The 20,887-nt window shown below is 42.1% G+C and overlaps 1 protein-coding gene across 1 annotated transcript in view; it reads right to left on the reverse strand.

Annotated features, from left to right (window-relative positions):
- Positions 1 to 20,887, reverse strand: part of LOC103594258 (chromosome unknown open reading frame, human C9orf3) — a 276,533-nt gene that overhangs the window by 100,012 nt on the left and 155,634 nt on the right. Inside the window, exons 7-9 of the mRNA XM_008577458.1 lie at positions 17,955 to 18,057; positions 17,241 to 17,348; positions 7,271 to 7,314 (exon numbers count right to left, since the gene is read on the reverse strand). Coding sequence (XP_008575680.1) covers positions 7,271 to 7,314; positions 17,241 to 17,348; positions 17,955 to 18,057 — 255 coding nt within the window. The remainder of the gene's footprint in view (positions 1 to 7,270; positions 7,315 to 17,240; positions 17,349 to 17,954; positions 18,058 to 20,887) is intronic.

Raw genomic sequence — 20,887 nt, forward strand, 5'->3', positions numbered from 1 at the left:
GCTTTCAATGTAAATTGCAAAAATCTATCTTATCTTCAAGCCTCACACATCTCACTAGTAAATGAAACAACTTCAAGTTTCCTTGGGCACAGATAGGAAAGTGTCCTTCACTGACTTCTTTTCCAGCAGAGAGGGACACTCCTGTGCCTGGACCCCTGGGGCAAAAGCTCCTGTCAGCCATCCTTCGGGCAATGCTCAGGGGAGCCGTGGTGGGAGGCAGGCTTCTGAACTGGCATCTTAGGAAAACAGGACTGCACCTTTCCCAGTAACACATGGAAGAGGAAGACGCAGAATTTAGAAAGGCTTTAGAAAGGGCAGCAGTGATGATCAAAGAGATACGCACTCTGGATCCATGCGGGAGGTCATGGAAATGGGGATTAAATATCCTGGAGAAGAGAAGTCTGAGGAGTGACTTAATTGCCATTTGCAAGTGATTTTACAAAAGATGGCGAACAGCTGTTGTGCATCACCGTGGAGGAGTGAATATGAGAACACAGACATAAATTTCCTATGGGGAATTCTCACTTAAAGACACTTCTCTCGGGGTGGCATGGAGGAGGGGTGGGGAGTTGTGTCATGGAATGTTTTTGACTCAGTGAGGTCCATAGTCTTCACAGAGAAGACTGAAGAACAGGCACACCTCTCTCTGTGGCAAACATCTGGGGGATGCCTTCCAGGCCCAGGTGCCATGGAAGGCTGGGCTGGGAAAACCTGGGGAGTGACTGTCTGTTAGGGACAAGTGATGGACACTGGTCAGAAGGCAGCCAGCGCTTGCAGAGGTGATGACTCTGTGGATTTGGAGGAGCAGCCTTCAGTTTGCACAGGGGAAGGAGGGTGATGGGAGGTGCATGAGGAGAGACCTCTTCAGGTGGCCAGGCTTGGACCATGTCCTGGAGGAAGGCTGTGCTGTCCCTCACGGAGGGCCAGGACAGTGAAAAGGAAGGAAAGCACAGCCAGGGCAAAGAGAGCAGAGGCAGGAGATCCCAGAGCCGTGGGGCGCAGACACTGCTCAGCGGGGCTGGGCTGGCACCCCAAATGAGGTGAGGAAGGAAACAGAGGTCCTGTGAGAACTCTGGAGTCCCTGCTCCTGGGCTTTGACTGCATCCAGGGGGCTCTGAAGCAGGCACGGCTGCAGAACACCGTGGCAGGAAGGGGTCAAAGAGGTCAGGAGAGGAGCCTCGGTGGGCGACCGATCTGGAGGGTGGCGCTGCGGCAGTCCTGCGGGACTGCTGGGAGGTGGCGTGCGGGCCATGGCACTACCAGTCTCTGCAGGGCAGCTTCCCGCAGGAAGCTCACGGCCAACACACCCCGCCCATGCCCCGGTCTATGCCCCAGTCTGTGGTGACTCCGTGGGTGAGTTCACCGGCAAGTGAGGCTTTGCCATATTTAGGATTTGCACACGTGGATACTTTCACATGGTGGCACAAAAAACAAACAACTCCTCTATCCGCGGCCAAGTAAAGGCATGAGGCATAGCTGCTGACACTACAGACAAAACTCCACTTAAACTTCACGATAACTGTGCAAGACCGATTGCTCTCCCGTCGCAGAGCTGAGCAGAGGAAGAGGGACGTCTCCACGGCCACGCAGCATCTGTGGAGGAGCCGAGATTCCAGCCACAGGGCCCGGCGTGCAGCCCCGGCCTTCCTCCCTGCACCAGGCCTTGGCTCCAGGACACACTGGCCTCTGCCTCCTGCCAACGTCGCTCCCGCTGAGCCCTTCAGTCACATTTTTGAAGAGATGGAGAGACCCTTGCGAAGGACAGAAGCGTGAGGGCAGGAGACTCATTGTTCGGTGGCATGCAGAAGCACAGACTCCCCCCCGTGAGTGAAAAGAACATGTGTTTTGAGATCACTTGCCTCTGGAAAGGTTCAAAGCATCTTATAACCATTATCACTCCACTCCTCATAAGAACCTTGTGAAGTGGATGTCAACTGTTGTGTGGCTTTTAGCAGATGGAGGAGGATTCCGGCCAAAGTCAGCCTAGACAGAGGGCTAAAAGCACAGGTTTCCAAACTCTCAATAGCGGTGCAGACATCTCACTGCACTGTGCCTGTCTGCAGATTGCTAATGTGGAATAAGATGTTAAACTGGGAGAAAATAATGAAAGCATTAACTCCAGCTGCTAAAAGAAATTGTAACAATTTCTTGGGTCTCACCTCCCAAGGAAATTATGACAGACTACATAAAAATGTTTAATTTTCAGAGAAGAAAGGGACTGTATGTTTTAAGAAAACATGTATGCAGCTTTTGCTGTTTTCATCGTAATTATTGAGACAATGGTGCAGGTGAATTTTTAGATCTGGCTTGGATATACAGCAGTGGTTAAGCTAAAAGTTGACTTTTCAAATCAAGACACTCAGAGTCTAAGCCTGCAGTGAATTTTTTCCCTCTGAGCTCATGTGTCTTAAACAATCACAACAGACAAGCAGAAGCATTTCGACTTAGCCAGCACCAGGACTTACAGGAAATTACGCTTCTGCACGTCTGATCACTATGGAAATTGATTTTATACAGATAGCTAAAAGTACACAGACCCAGCCCTGCAAGTCCTCCATATCTGTACTAATGGGTGCAAACTTCCTGCCTCACTTACGAGACCCAGGCCCCATGGCCCGAGACCTCCTGGGTATCTGCAGACAGGTGGTTTTACCCTCTGGCTGGCTGTTCCCTGGCTGTATTCCTACATCCCACAGGGAGACTTACGAGACCCAGGCCCCATGGCCCGAGACCTCCTGGGTATCTGCAGCACAGGTGGTTTTACCCTCTGGCTGGCTGTTCCCTGGCTGTATTCCTACATCCCACAGGGAGACTCTGAGTTTCAGTGGTCTGTCACCAGTCCCTCTGAGCTGTAAATGAAGTCACACTTAGTTAACACAGCAAGGGAGAGAACACGCCGGCCGCCCTGGCATGATGCTGGCTAGAAAAATAAGCCACGTTTAAAGCTGAGAAAGTGACCAATTGTTTGTCTCCTCGTGATGTTAAAGTAAATGGAAATAAACATAGGCTTGCATGAGAACGGTATCACATCTGCCTGTCTTTGCTTGCTCGGTTGATTTCTGACACTGGGGTGACAAAGATGGGGAGCTGACTATTATCATATCTGCTACTTATGCCTATCGACTTGTTGCTGATCAAGAGAAATATCTTTATCACTCTTGGCTCCTGTCTTCAGCCTCTTGAGGTTCTAAAGATCATATTCTGTCAGTGCCTCCGGAATGAAATGACAGACCTCAAGAACTTTGGAAGTGCAGGTACTATGCAGAGGTGAGACTCCGGGAGCTTCAGAGCTCAGGGTCTGAAATGGAAAATGCCCTTGTTCTGAGATACAACTTCTGTGCAGGTTTTTAAATTTTAGTAATTTATGTTTTTAAGTTCCTTCTCTTTATGTGGAGGCAAACAGTGAGCATCGCAAAGCTTTGCACTTGGTTACTTATTTTCTTGATCAAAAGTCATTTTTGTTTGGGCAGATAATGAATATTGCTGATGTAACATTTATAAAAATGTACTCCCTGGCTCTGTGGGGGAGAACTGGATTAAAGCAAACATGTGAACATGCACACACAAACACAATAATTGATGGGCAAAGAAAGAACTGGTAGCTGTTGATAACACTGAGATACCAGGTGGGCAAGGTACACTGGGCAGGGTACTCCCCAGGGAGCTCTTCTACCGGGGAGGCTAGCGCCCAGGACTCGTCTGGGTTTCCTTCTAAGCACTTTGTTTTTTTCTTGCCTTATCTCCCTCCTTTCACCCTCAGAGGCCCCCGCTTCCACTCCCTCTGCTCCATGCTGGCTTCTGACACAAACACTCCTCCCCCGTCATGTTTCCAACGCTACTGCAGAGAGAAACTCAGTGGCCAAGAAGAAAAGGTCGGGCTCATGCTTGACGACTCCCTTTGACTCTCACAACCAACCAGCCCAGTGTGAGCTGTGATGTCTCTCAACTGCCCCTCAGATCTGGTCATTGCTCTCGAGCCCCACTGCCACCGTCACCATCCCTGCTGGAGTGCCAGCTCTCAACACCTCTGGCTGAACTGCTCTAATGGTTTCTAATGGTCTCCTGGCCCCATCTACCTTTCACATTGCTCCTCAGAGGTATCTTTCCAATCTGCTAATGACACTCCCTAACTCACACCCTTCAGTGGCACCTCTCTGCCTGAAGACTCAAGGCTAGGACTACTGAGACCTCTCTCCGTGCCCCCAGACTGTGAACCTCACCAGAGCACTTCTACACTGACCTGTTTCATATATGTCTTTGTAGTCGATTAGGAGCTTCCTGAGGGCTGGGCATGGGACTTATTCCTCTCTGTTGCCCAGTGTCCAGCCTACAGCCTGGTGTGTGTGATGCTCAATAGAGAGTGTTAAATCAAAGCAAGAGAGCGATGCAAAGGCAGTGTGACCCAGAAGGTGCCGGCCCCGAACACTGGCTGGCTGGTCTGGTCTGAAAAACCTTGCCCCATTCAGAACAGCCCACGTGCCTAACAGATGTGCCTGATAATCAGTTTGCAACAGGGGCAAAGATGAGAGGCTTTGCGGGGGTAGGTGTGGGGCCTTTGGAGACCTAGATAAAATTGACACAATATGGTGCATAGGTAATAGGGTAAACAGTCTGCTTTAATAGCTGAACTAGATTCTGAGATTAGTTAGCTGGCAAGAAGATGTTTTGAATTTCAAAATATATTCTTGTATACTTGCTGAAACAGATTCATTGTAGGAATGAAATAACCTTAACTTTTAAAGAGAATTTTTTAAAAAGAAGCTTAAACCTCCAAGGCAAAACATTATCCTAACTGCGAGAGGGCAAGTGGTCGGTGGTTGGTGGCCCCCACAAAGAGAGGGGTGTTGCTCTTAACTTCCACCATTACAACAAAAGTCTCTTTGTGGGCCCAGGGTATAGCCTCCATAAATATTCACAATGATAAAATCCAGGTCCTCCGGAGCGAGAGGGCTCAGGGGCCATCCAAATGAACTCCATAACCTTATTAGGAAGAGGATTAAAAGAGAGAAGACCTCCAAAACTAAAAATACACTTTGTTGCTTCAATGAAAATTGCTATATTTATGCCCTAAGAAATTTTTCTGAAAGAATGCATAGTCATCACTCAGAAGTAGACTTCGATAACAGCCTAAGGAGGTAATACACCATTTCTATTAATATTCTTTTTTTCTCTGTTTTAGTTCCAAAGGAAATTGCTCCTTTCTACCAGAGGACCTGAAAAGTTATTCTGGGGCAGGTACGAAAAAAAAAGGCAAAAAATATCTTGAAGGTAAACTGTTGTTCTTGATCTCAGGAATAAAGGTCATGCCTGATGTGATTTTTGCATGAAGAAAACCCATGGGTCAGCTTAAAAAAAAAAGATGATAATTTGAAACATTTCAGACCTTCCGAAACAAGCCCCATTTCTTTCAAGCAACCTCCTGAACAGCTAATTATCTTGGCCAATCACTAAGGCTCCTCGCTATCTCCCTGGATGACACTTCCTTCAGCATCAAACAATATGAACACGAAGAGGGAGAAGCAAGGAAATTTATCAAATAATATGCATGCGCTAATTCCGTCTGATGTACTAGCTTGCTTTATGTATGTGTGTGTTTCTACCTCATTATAAAAAAACCCCAAAACTAACAATAACACTCCTACCTCCTGAAGAAAGAATTTAGCACCGATCTAAATGGAAGGTGGAAGATGGGGATGTTTAAACAGAAAAGGCCAGGCAAAAATCCAATGCTTAGAAAAAACCTCCACAACCTTACCGTCCCTGGGTCCTCTCCTGAATTTGCATGTCATCTCCTGCACACAGCCTGGCAGCATAGGCCCCACACCTTACCCCTGAGATGCCCCATTCAGACCGCCTGTATGACAGGCTCATCAGCATGTAGGTGACTGGCCTTGCATGAATCTAAGTCTATGTCAGCGTCAAAGAATCATTTCCACATTTGGGAATCTGTTATATGCATAAAAACATAGCTAAAACTGTGGCTCAAAAAGGAGGAAAGTAATGTTAGATCTTCTTTAAAGAATTGCTCAATTTCTCAAAATGTGCCCTTCCCCTATAATGTCTGAATACCAACTTTACTATTAGAAATTATGTTTCAGGGTATTCACTTTTAGGGTCCAAGTTAAGATAGGACATTAGAAGAAGAGTGTTGGAATGAACCTAGTCTAACCCATAACATAGGTCTTAAACCTCCTCTACAAACCTGTAGGTGGTGAGCCCACCTAAAAGTGGACACCTCCAATGATGAGAATCTCCTTCCTTTACAGGGCAGTGAGCTTGCTAACAGACCTAATTCCAATCTATGCTATCTTGCTTGCTAAGGGATCTCAGAAAAGCTACTGACTTCTGTCAGCCTCAGTTTCCCCATTTGTAACATAGTGGATAAGAGCATAGGCTCTAGAGCCAGACTGCTTCAGCTCAAATCCCAGCCCTGCCACCTATAGCTGTGACATAGTGGGCTGGTTACTCAGTCTCTTGGAACCAATCTTAGTCCTCAAGCCCCCTTGGTAAAATAGGAATAAAAATATAATGCACCAAATAGTGCTGTTCTGAGGATTAGACGAGTGTCTGTATACAACAGACTCCCAATAAGTGTTGGCTTATAATAATCACTGTTATGATCATGATGACAAAGAGTGCTGTTATAAAGGGTAGGTGATTGCTGCAAGTAGATGCTGCATGTAGTGTCTGATGCACAGAAGATGAATATGTTGTCATAACTATATCAATCATTAACGGAGTACCTAGTTTTAAACATATGGTAGCTCATTTAATCCTCCTTAAAACCCTGCCAGAGAGGTTAAAAAACTAAAATTTGGAAGGATTAAGTGGCTTGCTCTGAATCTCATAGCTGGGAAGTGGCAGAGCTGGGTTTAGAACCGAGGGGAGCCTGACTTTATATCCCAGGATCTTATCACTACGTTACAATTTCCCCTTCAATTACGCAGTTTTTCCTTACATTCAGCCACATTAACTGAAGCCACCCTAACTTTTAGAACTTTCCTCCATTCTTCACAGTAGGCTGGCTTGTCTCCTATGCCCTTTCCCAGGGCTCCTGACTCTGGGGATCCTGGGTTGTGTGTGCTGGCTCCTGATATCCATGTCCCCAAAGTTGAGTTGATTATCCTGTGGCTCCCGCTGGTTAAGCTAGGTCCCTGCCTCTATTAAGGAAGGAAGATTGAACTTTCTAGGTTGTAACAAGCAACAATGGCAGGTTCATTTTTAACATTAAAAGTAAAACTGGTCACTTAATTCTTAAATTGGCCCTCACCTTTTTTCTTCTGGGATGTTCTCCAACAGCATTTGAAGGAAATCCTGGAATAAGAAAAAAGCAAACCATTAAAGATCTCCATCACCAAATAACTCTGCCTGGAACCATGCCAGAGACTGAGCATTCCCAGCTGCTGACAGCTCACCTGCTAGGGAAGCTAGACCTATGCCAACTTCTTAGACTACATACTCAATTTATTAACTTTCTAGGGTTTCGACCCACTCATTTAAAGAAATTTGTTTTGTAAAAACCACTAACAAATTGAAAAATGTAATATTTGCTATTTTGACCTAACTGAACAGTTTATTTCATTTTGCATTTAGCCATTTTCAAAAGGCTGGCCATTGCATAAAGCATTATCCTTTTCGACTTACCCACATACTCCTCTTCATGAGCTTTACCTAGATATCCCTGTTACATACTGTACAATCTGAACTCCTAGAGGCTACTTAACTTGCAATTTTCTTGCATTGCTGTATGGAAAGATAAAGACAAAAGTCAAGATGATACGTATGCCTGTTGTGAACAAATTTTCCATACCTCTGAGCATGGTTCACTAGCCCCTGCCTTCACCTGCAGCCTCTTGCTGTGCTGCTGTGCAAGCCCTCAGCTGCTGGACATTTGAGACGTTTACATGATAGATTTTTTTAACCTAAAGGCATGACTTACATACAAAGAGACACCATTTTTTCCTTTACTACAGAAAATTTCAAACACAATCAAAAGTAGACAAAACAGTATATAACTACCCTTCAGGTAGCCATCAACCCACAGCCAATCCTGCCCATCCACTTCCCTGCCTCCTGTATTACTTAGAAGCAAATCCCAAACGTTACATAATTTCATCAATAAATATTTTAGTAAATATCTTTAAAAGATACAAAATCTTTTAAAACATATCCACAATACATAGGATGTAAAAAATTCAAATACGAATGTGTTCATTTACATCTAATTTGCACCTTGAGTATTGTAACTCACCTTTCCAGCACATCTAATTCTGGAATCTTGATTTGGTCTTTACTAGGGCTGTCAGATGAACTACAGGATGCCCAGTTGAACTGGGGGCATAATTACTCTAAAAAATTATTTGTTGCCTATTTGAAATTCAAATTTAACTGTGTTTTTCTGTTCTGTATTTTTGTTTGCTAAACAGGTAATCCTAGTGTCAACCTGTCATCATCTGAGGGTTTGATAAGATGCATTTTGGATGGAACATGAAACAAATAAAGAATAATATTTAACTTTCTTGGAACCTAATGCTATTGAAAAACAAATAAAATCTCCACTTATAAGTTTTTTTTTTTTCCTTTTTGTCTTTTTTCGTGACCAGTAACGAGATCGCAACCGTTGGTGTCGCGCCCGTACTGCGACCGGCAACGGGATCGCAACCCTCGATGTTGCGCCCGCACCGCGCTCAACCAGTGAGCCGACCGGTCTCTATATGGGATCCAAACCCTCGGCGGGAGCACCGCCGCGCTCCCAAGCACCGCACTCTACCGAGTGCGCCACCGGACAGGCCCTATAAGTTTTTTTAATAAATAGAAAATAATCTTTTAAAACAGGCCCTTTAATGTAGAAAGCCCAGAGGACCAAATGTGACAATGCCAAACGAGAGTCACTCCAGACTGAAGCCTTCCCAAAAGAACCAGGTCTGCAAATACAGTCAACATGGGGCTCTGAGGAGATCTATTTAACTCCGAGTGGGAGATGAAGCAGCAGTGCAGATCTTTGTATTACAAAACAGATGGAATTACAGAGGAACAGGAGTCTGCAAACAGCATGTGTGACAAGGTGCTCTTTTTCTACCATCACGCTGAAGTACAGGCATCACTGCATTAGAGACGCTAGCTGCCCCAGTTCTGTATGTTTACAGGTGGTTACGGTCCATTTCTTCTAGAGGCAAAGTCTCCCTATTAAGAGCACTAATGAAACATTATTTCTTGCAACTTCTGTTCTCCTCCTAAGACATTACTTGCCTATTACTGCTTTACCTAAAGTAAGCAATACAAAGAAAAAATAATATTTAAAAAATGAATCATGCAGAAAAAATGGAGGGAGGGACAACTCCAAGTTGATTAATGTCTCACAACTAAAGTCCTTCCTTGCACCTGCAGTGGATACATCGAGAAAAATACCAAAGGAAACAAGAGCAGTATTTAGAATGCAAAGAATTATTTTTGGTTGAGGTTCTTAAAGTCATTATTTCTATTATTTCTAAATTACTTTGCAAAAATGTTGAATTTAAAATTCATTTATTATAATCTACTGTATTCATAGATTACTTTAGAAATCCAATATATTAATAGATTACTTTGTAGATTACCTTTTCATTGGCTTATTGACAGGATTTTTGATTCTTAAAAATCCAAGTACTGGGCCGGCCCGTGGCTCACTCGGGAGAGTGTGGTGCTGATAACACCAAGGCCCCAGGTTCGGATCCCATATAGGGATGGCCGGTTCACTCACTGGCTGAGCATGGTGCTGACAACACCACCAAGTCAAGGGTTAAAATCCCCTTTCCGGTCATCTTTAAAAAAAAAAAAAAAAAAAAAATCCAAGTACTGTAGTTAAAACTTCTTACTAATTTCACTTCATTATCTCCTTATAGCCCATATCAACTTATCTCATGTTTGCCTGGTCATTTATGCTCAATTACGTAAAGGAAAAATTACATTAACTCAATGGCAAGGGGGAGAATTTAACTGCGTGAGAAGCAGGAAATTCAGAGTTAACCTTAATTCTGCCCTTTTGCATTTCCAATCACAGTTAGGTTGTTCTTCACAGGATGGCAGAGCACAAAGATCCAGAATTCTGTGTGAATACAGGATAAGTGCAGGAGGTCCCCAACAAGCCCTACTTTATTTTTTAAGAAAGACAGCTGTCCTGCCTCCTAGCAGGTGGCCATGCTGGAGCATCTGCCTGTTCCTGCTTTGGAACTGAGAACTGCAGGCAACACAGCATTGAACAAGAAAGAGGCTGCCAACCCATGCCAGGATGATCCCAAAACCTAACACCCTGGCATCTCTGGGGCGCAGTGCCCATACTCGCACAGGCTATGGGAATGCTGTTCCTACAGCGATAGATATTCTTCCGCCCTGTGCTCCATCCACTTCAGGAAGATACTTGGTCTCCTCCAGGCAGAAGTGACCTCACTGGCCCTTCTAACTCCTTTCATAGACCCAATCTTTAACCATGAAATGCTAGTTTTCCTGATTCTTTTCCTAAATTGGCACATACCCCTGGAGTGGACTAGTGACAGTAGCTTTCCCCCACTTTCCACAACAGAATGAAGTAAAAAGGACAGTGTCTCTGTGGCTCTTCCTCCCCTCGCCACCTCTTTTCAATTCCTCATCTGTCTTCTTCCTTCCCTTTGGTTCTGGGACTTTCGTGAAAGCAACTTACAAATCTCACTTGGACAAGGAGGGCTTTCCTTCATGGCTGATTCTAGAATCACTGACAAAGCCAACTAGCAATAAATAGTAGGGGTCCCAGTTTGTCACCTCTGCAGTATGCCTGAAGACAAAATTAAAACCAAAGACAAAAAACAAAAAACCTGTTGTTATGAGAAGGGCCTGTAATAAAATTTTATCTTGATCCTTGGCAATGATTATAAGTCCACATCCCAGTAAGAAAACACATACCTTGAGAATTTTTTTTCATTTAATTCCTACTCTCCTAATAATCTATATGCTAATCAGGTCAGTCCCACACAGTTTGTTCTGACTAATACCTAACGACACTAAATTAAGCATTCAATTTTTAAAAACTAACACTGATTTTTGGCACATGGATAATTTGGTAATTATTTTTCAGTCCTGGTGAAAGTATTCAATAAAAAGCAGGTGCACGTAGATTCTACTGGATAAACTCACATTGGCTTGATAATTACACAGGACTAGCAAATTCTGTCAGATGTTTCATGAATAATTACCATGGTCATGGGGAAGGGGGGACCAAAACAAATAATCAAAATGTTGAAGCAAGAACAGGATTGGCCCACTAAGAACTGAGGAAGAAGTGAAATTGTCAGGAAAGTTTTAGTAGGGGTGGAAAAGACGACAATATTGAAATGCTGGGTAGGTGGGATGTTTGGAGAGAAAAGGATTAGGAAAGAAATTGGAAAAGGAAGAACCTGAGGGACTCCTGAGTAAGGAACTGGATCATAGCCCTTCCTCATCAATAACTAACTAGCGATGTAAACAAAAACATGATCCATTAAAAAAAAATAGCAAAAACTTGATCACCATCACCCAAACAAGGAAAGAAGTACAGCCTCACGGCATAAACTTAAAAAAAAAAAAAAGGCAAACAAGGAATGAAACATAAGATTCCAACACAGCTTCTCGCTCTCCCTCTGCACCACCCCAACCTCATGCTCCGCAGTAGCGGGACTGGTGAATTGCCCAAGCCTTACAAATTCTCACAAATACCACATATTTGGAAAAAAACAGTAATGTCTTTATCTTTCCTCCTTTTTGACTATGGAGGGACTGGAAATGTTTATTGGAGAGAGATAAGAAAAATATGTGAAATAAACAACTGAAGACACTCTCTTTGATGAAATGTACAGATTCTAGGACTCCAACCTCAATTGGAGGAAGGATATTAATTGAGAGGGTACCAGCAATGGGAAAAGGCTACACCCATGTTAGGTCATGAGAATCTTGGCGGGGGACATTTAATAAATTTTCAAGAGTAGGGAAGCCAAGTTCTTCCAACAAAGGCTATATGCAACTCCAGTGGAGCTCGGCCTCTCCTTGTCCTCCACGCACAATATACCAGTTTCAAACCATAGAGAGCAAGAAAGATAGATTTAAGATGAGTTAGGCAAGAAATTAATGGTAAGGTTCCAGTATATATGTGAATAAATAAAAGGTCAGGACAGTGCTACCCATGGTAAGAAGGAGCCAAGAGAAAAGTGTGGCAACTATGCAAACCAGTACAACCACCACATACAGACAGACAGACAGACAGAAAGCAGCACAACATACAAAAGACAAAGATTCCAGTCAGGAAGAAGTCATAATCCAGGAACAGAAGAAAATTCTCTGCGAATGCTTTACACTGTAAAATAAATTAACAAAAAGAAACATACTACGAACATAAATTCAGTAAAATTTAGAAAGCTCAAAGATGATAAAACAACAAATGAGATGAAAAGGGAGATTTCAACGCAAAGGAAATAAATTAAGAACCAAAATAATGTCAGAATAGGAGTATTAATAAAATACTGAAATAAAAAGTTGAAAAAGCAAGGAAAAGAACACACATTAAAGAGAATAACATTAATAATAAGGGGGTTGCATAAAAGCAATTTGAAAATAACAGGTATAGGTAACACAAGGGTAAGTGGTAACCTTGAAACCCAGAACCCTGCAGTGTGTTCAAAGGTAAATTAAAACAATTTCACTAAAAAAAAAGAAGAAGAGAATCTAAGACTAAAAATGCACACTGTTATCTGGGGGTGAAGGCAGTGATGACACAAAATCAGGCACACCAGGCCATCTTCTGATTAAATAACTAAACTTGAAGAAGAGAATCTAAGACTAAAAATGCACACTGTTATCTGGGGGCGAAGGCAGTGATGACACAAAATCAGGCACACCAGGCCATCTTCTGATTAAATAACTAAACTTTAAATATAAAGAATTCATCTGTCATCTAAGTGGTATAAAGGTGGGAAAGTAGGCTGACTTCAGAAGTTTCTACAGAAACTTTTAATGCCAGAGGCAGTTGAGCAATGTCTACAAAGTTCTGAGAAAATGAAAACATGACCCAAGATTATTATACTCAGGCAGTTTGTAAATCAAATATAAAGACAACAGGCAAACCTTCTCAAGCAGTAAGAAAGCAGAAATCACACAGCCTGTGAGTCTGCAACTTGAACATCAATTTGGTAATGAAATTCAGCCAAAAAAGAATTGAATCAAAATAAAATATTCATGAATATAGAAGCACGGTAAAATGACTGGTGGTGAATACTGAAACCCTTTAAACATAGCGCTAAGACTACAGAACTGTGAAAATCATGATTACAGCACATACTGTGATGAAACAAACCTTAACAATGTAAAAATAATATTTAACAAAAATTTAGAACTGGAGGAAAAGCAGTAGAAGAACTATGTAACTGCTGATTTCCTCATCTTTTATGGTAGTGGATAAGCTGATGTTTTTTAAAAATGAAATATATAGGTAAGTCAAAGGGGAAAAATAATTTCGACCTCAACAATTTTTTTTGGTAAAAATATTTCTTAATCATAGAAGAATCTTTCAGGAAATGATTTCTCTTACATTTATCTGAAGTTCAGAAAGTTCTTTATCTTCACTTTAATTTTTATAAAATTACTTCTGCCTTATGATATCTGTATATGTGTACACACACACACACACCATGTACACATACACATACAGATGCATGCATACACATCATATATAACATAGAGAGAAAGAGAGAAACAGAAAATGTGATTTCTGGAATGATATGCATGTAATATTACAGGTATTTCGGAGTGGTGGCATTTTGAATACTGTTTTTATATATATATATATATTTTTTTTCACATTATTCTTTGTACTTTTCTGTATTGCTTGAGTTTTTAATAATAAGTATGTGTGAGTGGTGGCATTTTGAATACTGTTTTTATATATATATATATATTTTTTTCACATTATTCTTTGTACTTTTCTGTATTGCTTGAGTTTTTAATAATAAGTATGTGCCAGTTGAAAAAGCAATCATTTCCAAACTTAATACAAAGCTACAGTAATCAAGACTGGCATAAGGATAGAAATACTGATCAATGGAATAGAATTGAGAGTTCAGAAATAAACTCCTTCATTAATGGTCAGTTGATTTTCAGCCAGGGTACCAAGACAGTTCAATGGAGGGAAAAAATCGTCTTTTTAACAAAGAGTTATGGGACAACTGTATATTCACATGCAAAAGAATAGTTGGACCATCATCCCCACACCATATACAAAAATTAACTTGAAATAGATCAGAGACCTGAATGTAAGAGCTAAAACTATAAAACTCTTAGAAGAAAACATAGGAGTAAATCTATGTGACCTTCAACTAAGCAATGGTTTCTTACATATGATACTGAAAGGACAAGCAACCAAAGAGAAAATAGATAAATTAGACTTCATCAAAATTAAAAACTTTGTGCTATAAAGGACACTATCAAGAAAGTGAAAAGACAACACACAAAATGAAAGACAATATTTCCAAACTGTATATCTGAGAAGGGACTTATATCCAGAATATATAAAGTACTCTTACAACTCAATAATAAAAGACAAATAACCCAAATGAAAAATGGGCAAAGGATCAGAATAAACATTTCTCCAATAAAGTTATACAAATGGCCAATCAGCACATGAAAATGGGCACCATCATCAGCCACCGGAGAAGTGCAAATCACAACCATAATGAGAGTCACTTCACACCCACTAGGACAGCTACCACCAAACAAAACAAGGGCAACAAGGGCCGGCAAGTGTGTGGAGAAACCGGGGCCCTTGTGCACTGCCGGTGGGCACGTCAGACAGTGCAGCCACTGTGGAAAAGAGCGTGGCAGCTCCTTAAAAAAGTGAGCACAGAATTACGGTATCAGACAGCGATTCCACTTCTGGATATATATGCAAAAACACTGAAAGCAAAGACTTCATAGCAGCACTGTTCACAATAGGCAAGCAATGGAGAAAACCCAAATGTTCACTGGACAGATGAATGGATACACAAAATGTACATACAAGCAACGGAATATTCAGCCTCACAAAGTAACGAAATTCTGACACGTGCAACAACATGGACGAGCCTTGAAGGTGAAGTAAGCCAGACACAAAAGGACAAAAGGACAAATTGGTTTCACTTACATAATGTCAAATTCATAGAGACAGAAAGTAGAATGGTGGTTGGCAGGGGCTGGGGGAGTTATTATTTAATGGGTTCAGAGTGTCAGTCTGGGAAGATGAAAAAGTTCTGGAGATGAATGATTGCGATGGCTGCACAAAAATGTGAATGTACTTGATGCCACTGAACTGTACACTTAAAAATGGCTAAAAGGTTTATTTTATGTTATATATATTTTATTACAATTAATAAAATTAAAACTTTAATTTAGAAAAAGAATGAAGGACTAATACACGCCACATGAAGCTTGAAAACATTACATTAAGTGAAAGAAAGCCAGATACAAAAGGTCACATATTACAGGATTCATTTATAAGAAATGTCCTGAATAGGCAAATGCATAGAACCAGAAAGGAGACTCGTGGTTGCCTAGAGCTGGGTAGGAGGGGGAAATAGGGAAGTGGCTACTAATGATTTCTTTTGGGGTTGATGGAAATGTTCTAAAATTAGATAAATGGTGATGGTTGTAAAACCTTGTGATTATACCAAAAACCATTGACTTGTTTTTTCTTTAAAATGGTAAATTTTGTGGTATGTGAATTTTATCTCAATAAAGTTGTTTCAAAAAAAAACAACACATTTATTATTCAAAAGAAATAAACAAAAGAAAAACTGAATGATCTGACTGAGCGAGCACTAAGAGTTCCATGGGACGTGGCGATTGGAACCTCAGAAGTCACAGTAAGGGCCGGCCCGGTGGCGCACTGGATAGTGCGCCGCTTGGGAAGCACGGCGGCGCTCCCGCCCGAGGGTTCGGATCCCACATACAGACCGGTTCCCGCTCACTGGCTGAGCAAGGCGCGGGAGCGACACAGAGGGTTGCGATCCCGTTGCCGGTCCCCGGTCCGGTACGGGGGCAACACTGAAGGTTGTGATCCGTTGCCGGACACGGAAAAAAAGACAAAAAAAAAAAGAAGTCACAGTAAGTGCAGTGCACTCATGTAACACTGCAGTGTCTTCGTGACAAGTTGTTTTCTTCAGTAGGAATTTGGACTAATCAGTTAACCAAGCATGCAAGACTTCTGAACCAGTTTTCAAATTGCCTTTGCAAATACACGTGCAGAGAGAATTTCCCCAACCCCACCAGAAAAATGAAAAGAACACAGAGGTGAGGAAGAGCCGTATAGTCTGGTCACACTCGCGCTATTCCCTTCACATGTTCGGACTACCCGAGTGCATCCTCCACCTCTAACACTGTGGATAGTGTGGCTCACAGCTATGAGTGTGCACCATCATCAAGTGTCTGAAGCGACCTCAGTGCCGCCCGTGCTGAGGGGGTGTCGGCTGTCCTCCACCTGTCTGTCCGGCGCCAGTGCTGCCTCCAGACTCACCACCTGTCAGCATCCTCACTATGTGCTACTCGGCTCCATGCCCTCACCAGCTGACAAGATCTTTCTCTGACAGTTTCCTGGCCAGGCTGTCTGGATATTTCATTGTATATTGTTATTAATCTGTTTATCAAATATTTATGGTGTAGCCACTGTATGCCAATCATGTACCACGTACTGGTGAAATAAAGAGCATGGTCTGGCCTTGTTTAGCTCAAACATAGAGTGGTGCAGATCCAAAAGAAACAAATAGCCCCATAAATTAAAGTCTAATTATAGAGAATGGCAATGATAATGAAGGCAATGAACAGGGCGAAGGGGTAGAGAGTGAGAGGCTGGATGTGCATCTGCTCAGCTGGGATGACTCTGAGGTTGTGACGTTCAATCTCAGATTAACCGTAAAAGGGAGGCGACCTCTTCAAACATATAGTTCCAGGTAGAGGGAACAGCACAATTGTTTTTGTTTTTAAGGTCATTTAAGGCACAATTATCCACACCACTGTGTGCGAGACAGCTTTGGGTTACAGTCTGTCCCCAACCTGGAGAGGTCATCCTCCCTGAAACAACACTTTCCTTGTGTCTGCTTCATTACCTGCCTATTGTTCCCACTGCATTCAATTGCAAATCTTTTTCCTATTTTTTGATACTGGCATAATCTAATCCCCACAGGCCACACCCCCACCAATTCTATATTATGGACTCATGGGGACCCATAAATTACCTGGGAAAGAATCAACTGCCCATGAAACGTATGCACAAATTTTCTTAAAAATGAAAAATAGGTTTCATCTCCAAGTCTTTTGGCAAAGAACCGAAGAAGGAAGTAGCCCTAAAAGGAAGGAAGGAGAGAGAAAAAAAGATGCCTATTATGGGTTTGTTGCAGAAATGCTTCCACAGTCAACTCTAGCTTCCCGGCTACACTATGGCATCTGGCACGTGCCATCTCAGCTGTCCCAGGCTGCCCTTTCTGTTCTGGCTGGGAAGGCTGGGTCCAGAAATTACGGATGGGCTACACAGCTTTCTTCTCCTTTGTTAACATTACTGCCAGCTCTGTTTTAACTTGGTTCACATGAAGCCTGGATGTCCATCATGAACTAAGAGGGAAGAGAGGCCCAGCTCCTCTCTGCTCCGCCACCAGACAAGACCTTTACAACTTAAATGACTTGCTGGCCTGCCACAGGGAGAAGGGAGGTACCAGGCAGGGACTATTTCAGTGTCCTTGGATTCACACCTTCCTAATGCGGCCTTATTTTCCTGGGTATGAAGTGCTGTAATTATTGGACACTCAGATAACTAACTGCCCAGTCAGATATCATTAAAATGTTGATGATTTTTGTGTTGTGCATCAGCCATGTTACTAATCTTCATTATTTAATTACATAACCAAAAAATGCCGTACCATAAGAACTGGCTTCTGCCACATACATGTGCTTACCTTTAAATAATGAACCTGCATGAAGATTTTCTCGGGATTGAGTCCGTGCTGGATAACACATGCTCCCGAGTCACTCACATGGCCAGTTTTCTCTTTACTTGGTCTAAAATGACAAAGTAACAATTTCTTCAAGTATAGCACATTCTTAACGAATTATACCATATTATCATCTTATTTCTTATTCTTAGAGTTGCTCAACAGTGCCTTAATTCTATTCAGTGGTATCAGATATAAAACAGTTTATACTTTAAATTCATATTCTGAACAGGGAGGGACTTATATTTATTTGGGCTGGCAACCTGACATTGGCTATTGGCAATAATTTATGCCATCTTATCTAAGATTAAAGCCTGCCAGACCCTCAAGGAATTTAAGCTCCAATATGCATTATTTAAGAACCTATACTCTAAGGCCGGCCCGAGGCTTACTTGGTAGAATGAGGTGCTGATAACACCAAGGCCACGGGTTTGGATCCCCATATAGGGATGGCCGGTTAGCTCACTTTGGAGAGCGTGGTGCTGACAACACCAAGTCAAGGGTTAAGATCCCCTTACCGGTTGTCTTTTTTTTAAAAAAAAAAAAGAAAAGAAAGAAAGGAACCTATACCCTTTTCTATGTAAATGATGGACTGGGAAACACGGAAAATGTAGCTTTGCTGGAGTTTTGAAAGCCTCAATGTTATTCACTTCACTGGATTTGCATTTAATAATTAAGGTTTCTTTAAGAAATATTTATACTCTAAAACCATTCTAGAATCACATAAACAAACAAAAAAAGATCACAGAAGCTCATGTTTTTAGAATAGGTGGGGACATTAATAATCACATACTTCAACCTCCTCATTTCACAGATGAGGGAAACCGAAGCACACAGAAATTAGGTCTGTACTAAGGTCTTACGGCTTGTTTTGATTTGTGGTGACATTAGGACTGAAACCAGTGTTTCCTTAATATCCATCAGGGTCTTTTCCACTATTCTCTGTGGTTCTAAATATTATTTTAAATTCCTTTAATAAAATGTAATAGATCCTTTGAGCCAGCTAGTAATGATTTGTGCACTGTGTTACAGTGAAGCTTCAGCAACTAGCTAAAATCCAAATTAAGTGACAAAATTTTGCAGCTTTCAGCTGCTCTAAAAGCAGTCACTTATTGGACAAACATTAAGAGAATGTGTTGAAGCGGGGAAGATGGAATGTCAGAAAGGCAGGGGTCGTTTTAAAAAGGTAGCGTGGTGCAGTACAAGGTACATGGCCTTTGGAACCTGAGAGACCTAGTCTGAATATCAGCCTTACTTCTTACTATCTGTCACTTACTAGCAGGAAATTTAAATTCTCTAACCCTCTATTTACTCACTTGTAAATGGAAATAATCATACCTACCTTCCCAAGTCCTGTGGAGAATAATTCAAATAATATATTGCAAAGCCCCTAGTAAGAACCAGGGATATAGAAATTACTCAATAAACTTAATAAAATATTCTAACTATTTTAGTTCAAAGAATCTCTGATTAAGTCTTAGCCAAATATTCCAGTCCACTATTCCAGACACAAGGCACAGAACCAGCAGAAACCTAAAGGAAAGGTAAAGACAACCAGTCACTAGAGCTAATGCACAGTTTCAATTTTCCTACTTGATCCTCACTTATCTGCATGACCACGCTTAGAAGAATAACTAGTCCCTTCCATCTTCATTTCAGACTCCACTGAAAAGCATCAGCTTTCCCCCTGCTCTCAAGTGTGTGCTGGGGTGGAGTGTTTTCATAGAGAAAGCCACGCTGGCTTCACAGGGAAAGCCTGTTACCCATAGTCTTGGAGGAAGAAAGGCTTCTCAAGAGTCAGCCTGAATTCAAACCTCATTGCCCAGCCCCAAGAGAGACAGATTTGCAATGAATTTTTTATGCCCTTGAGCTCCCAACGGAGAAGGCTAGAAGGGGAGCAGCACAAGAGAGTGATGTAAATCTCTGCTCAGAAGGCTGGCTTCCAGGATCCAGGTCCCAGTGACGCCTTCAGTTGCTGTTTTTTCCTTTGCCTAAAAATGTCCTTCCCGAAACCATCCCTCTCTTACTCTCTTCTTCCACCCATTCCAAATGAAGAAGGGCTCAAGAAAATTGTTTTATGCTGACAGCATCCAAGGCAAACACACAAGGCCCCAAGAGATTCCTTTCAAAGTAGACTTGGTGCTGGAAAGAGCAGAGCGCAGTCAAGCTTTGCAAGAAATCAGAGGGGTGGTTTTCATGAGAAAAAAAGACATTCTGTGAGTGAAAACAGGAAACTTTCATCTCTGTGCTGCTCTGGCTCTCATAATGTCTCTGTACAGACTTATCCCAGGTCTGTGCAGAAAGACAAAGTATAGGAGGAGGCAGGAGACAAACTACTACCACATGCAAGAACACAGATGAAGTCTCACAGCTGAGTGAAAGAAGTGAGACCCACAAAGAGTACATGCGAAGGTACGACTCCACCTCCATGAAGCCCAAGAACAGGCAAGAGTGACCTGTGGAGAAGAGAGTAGAATAATGGTTACCTTTGGGAAGCAGAATCGATAGAGAGTAGAAAACAAGAAAGGTTTCTCGGATGTTGGGAATGTTCTATGTATTGATCTGAGTGTGCTTTCATGGGAATACATAGTCCTCTGAGTCATCTAGTAAAGATTTGTGTACTTCAGTGTATGGATATTATATTCCAGTTAAAAAGTGCAAAAAAAAAAAAATAGAGGCACACAAAACAGTACTCGTTCTGTGAGAATAAAATGGAGTCAGTCAAGAAAAGGGGCTTTGCTGCAAGTGTGCCATGAACACATGACTAGGCTAAGCCCTGTACACCTGGGGACCAATGAGATTTTTTTTTTTTTTTTTTTTTTTTTTTTTTTTTTTTTTTTTCCGTGTCCGGCAACGGATCGCAACCCCCAGTGTCGCCCCCTAACCGGGCCGGGGGC

This window comes from Galeopterus variegatus, unplaced genomic scaffold (genome assembly GCF_000696425.1).
Source record: "Galeopterus variegatus unplaced genomic scaffold, G_variegatus-3.0.2 Scaffold1516, whole genome shotgun sequence".
Taxonomy (NCBI): domain Eukaryota; kingdom Metazoa; phylum Chordata; class Mammalia; order Dermoptera; family Cynocephalidae; genus Galeopterus; species Galeopterus variegatus.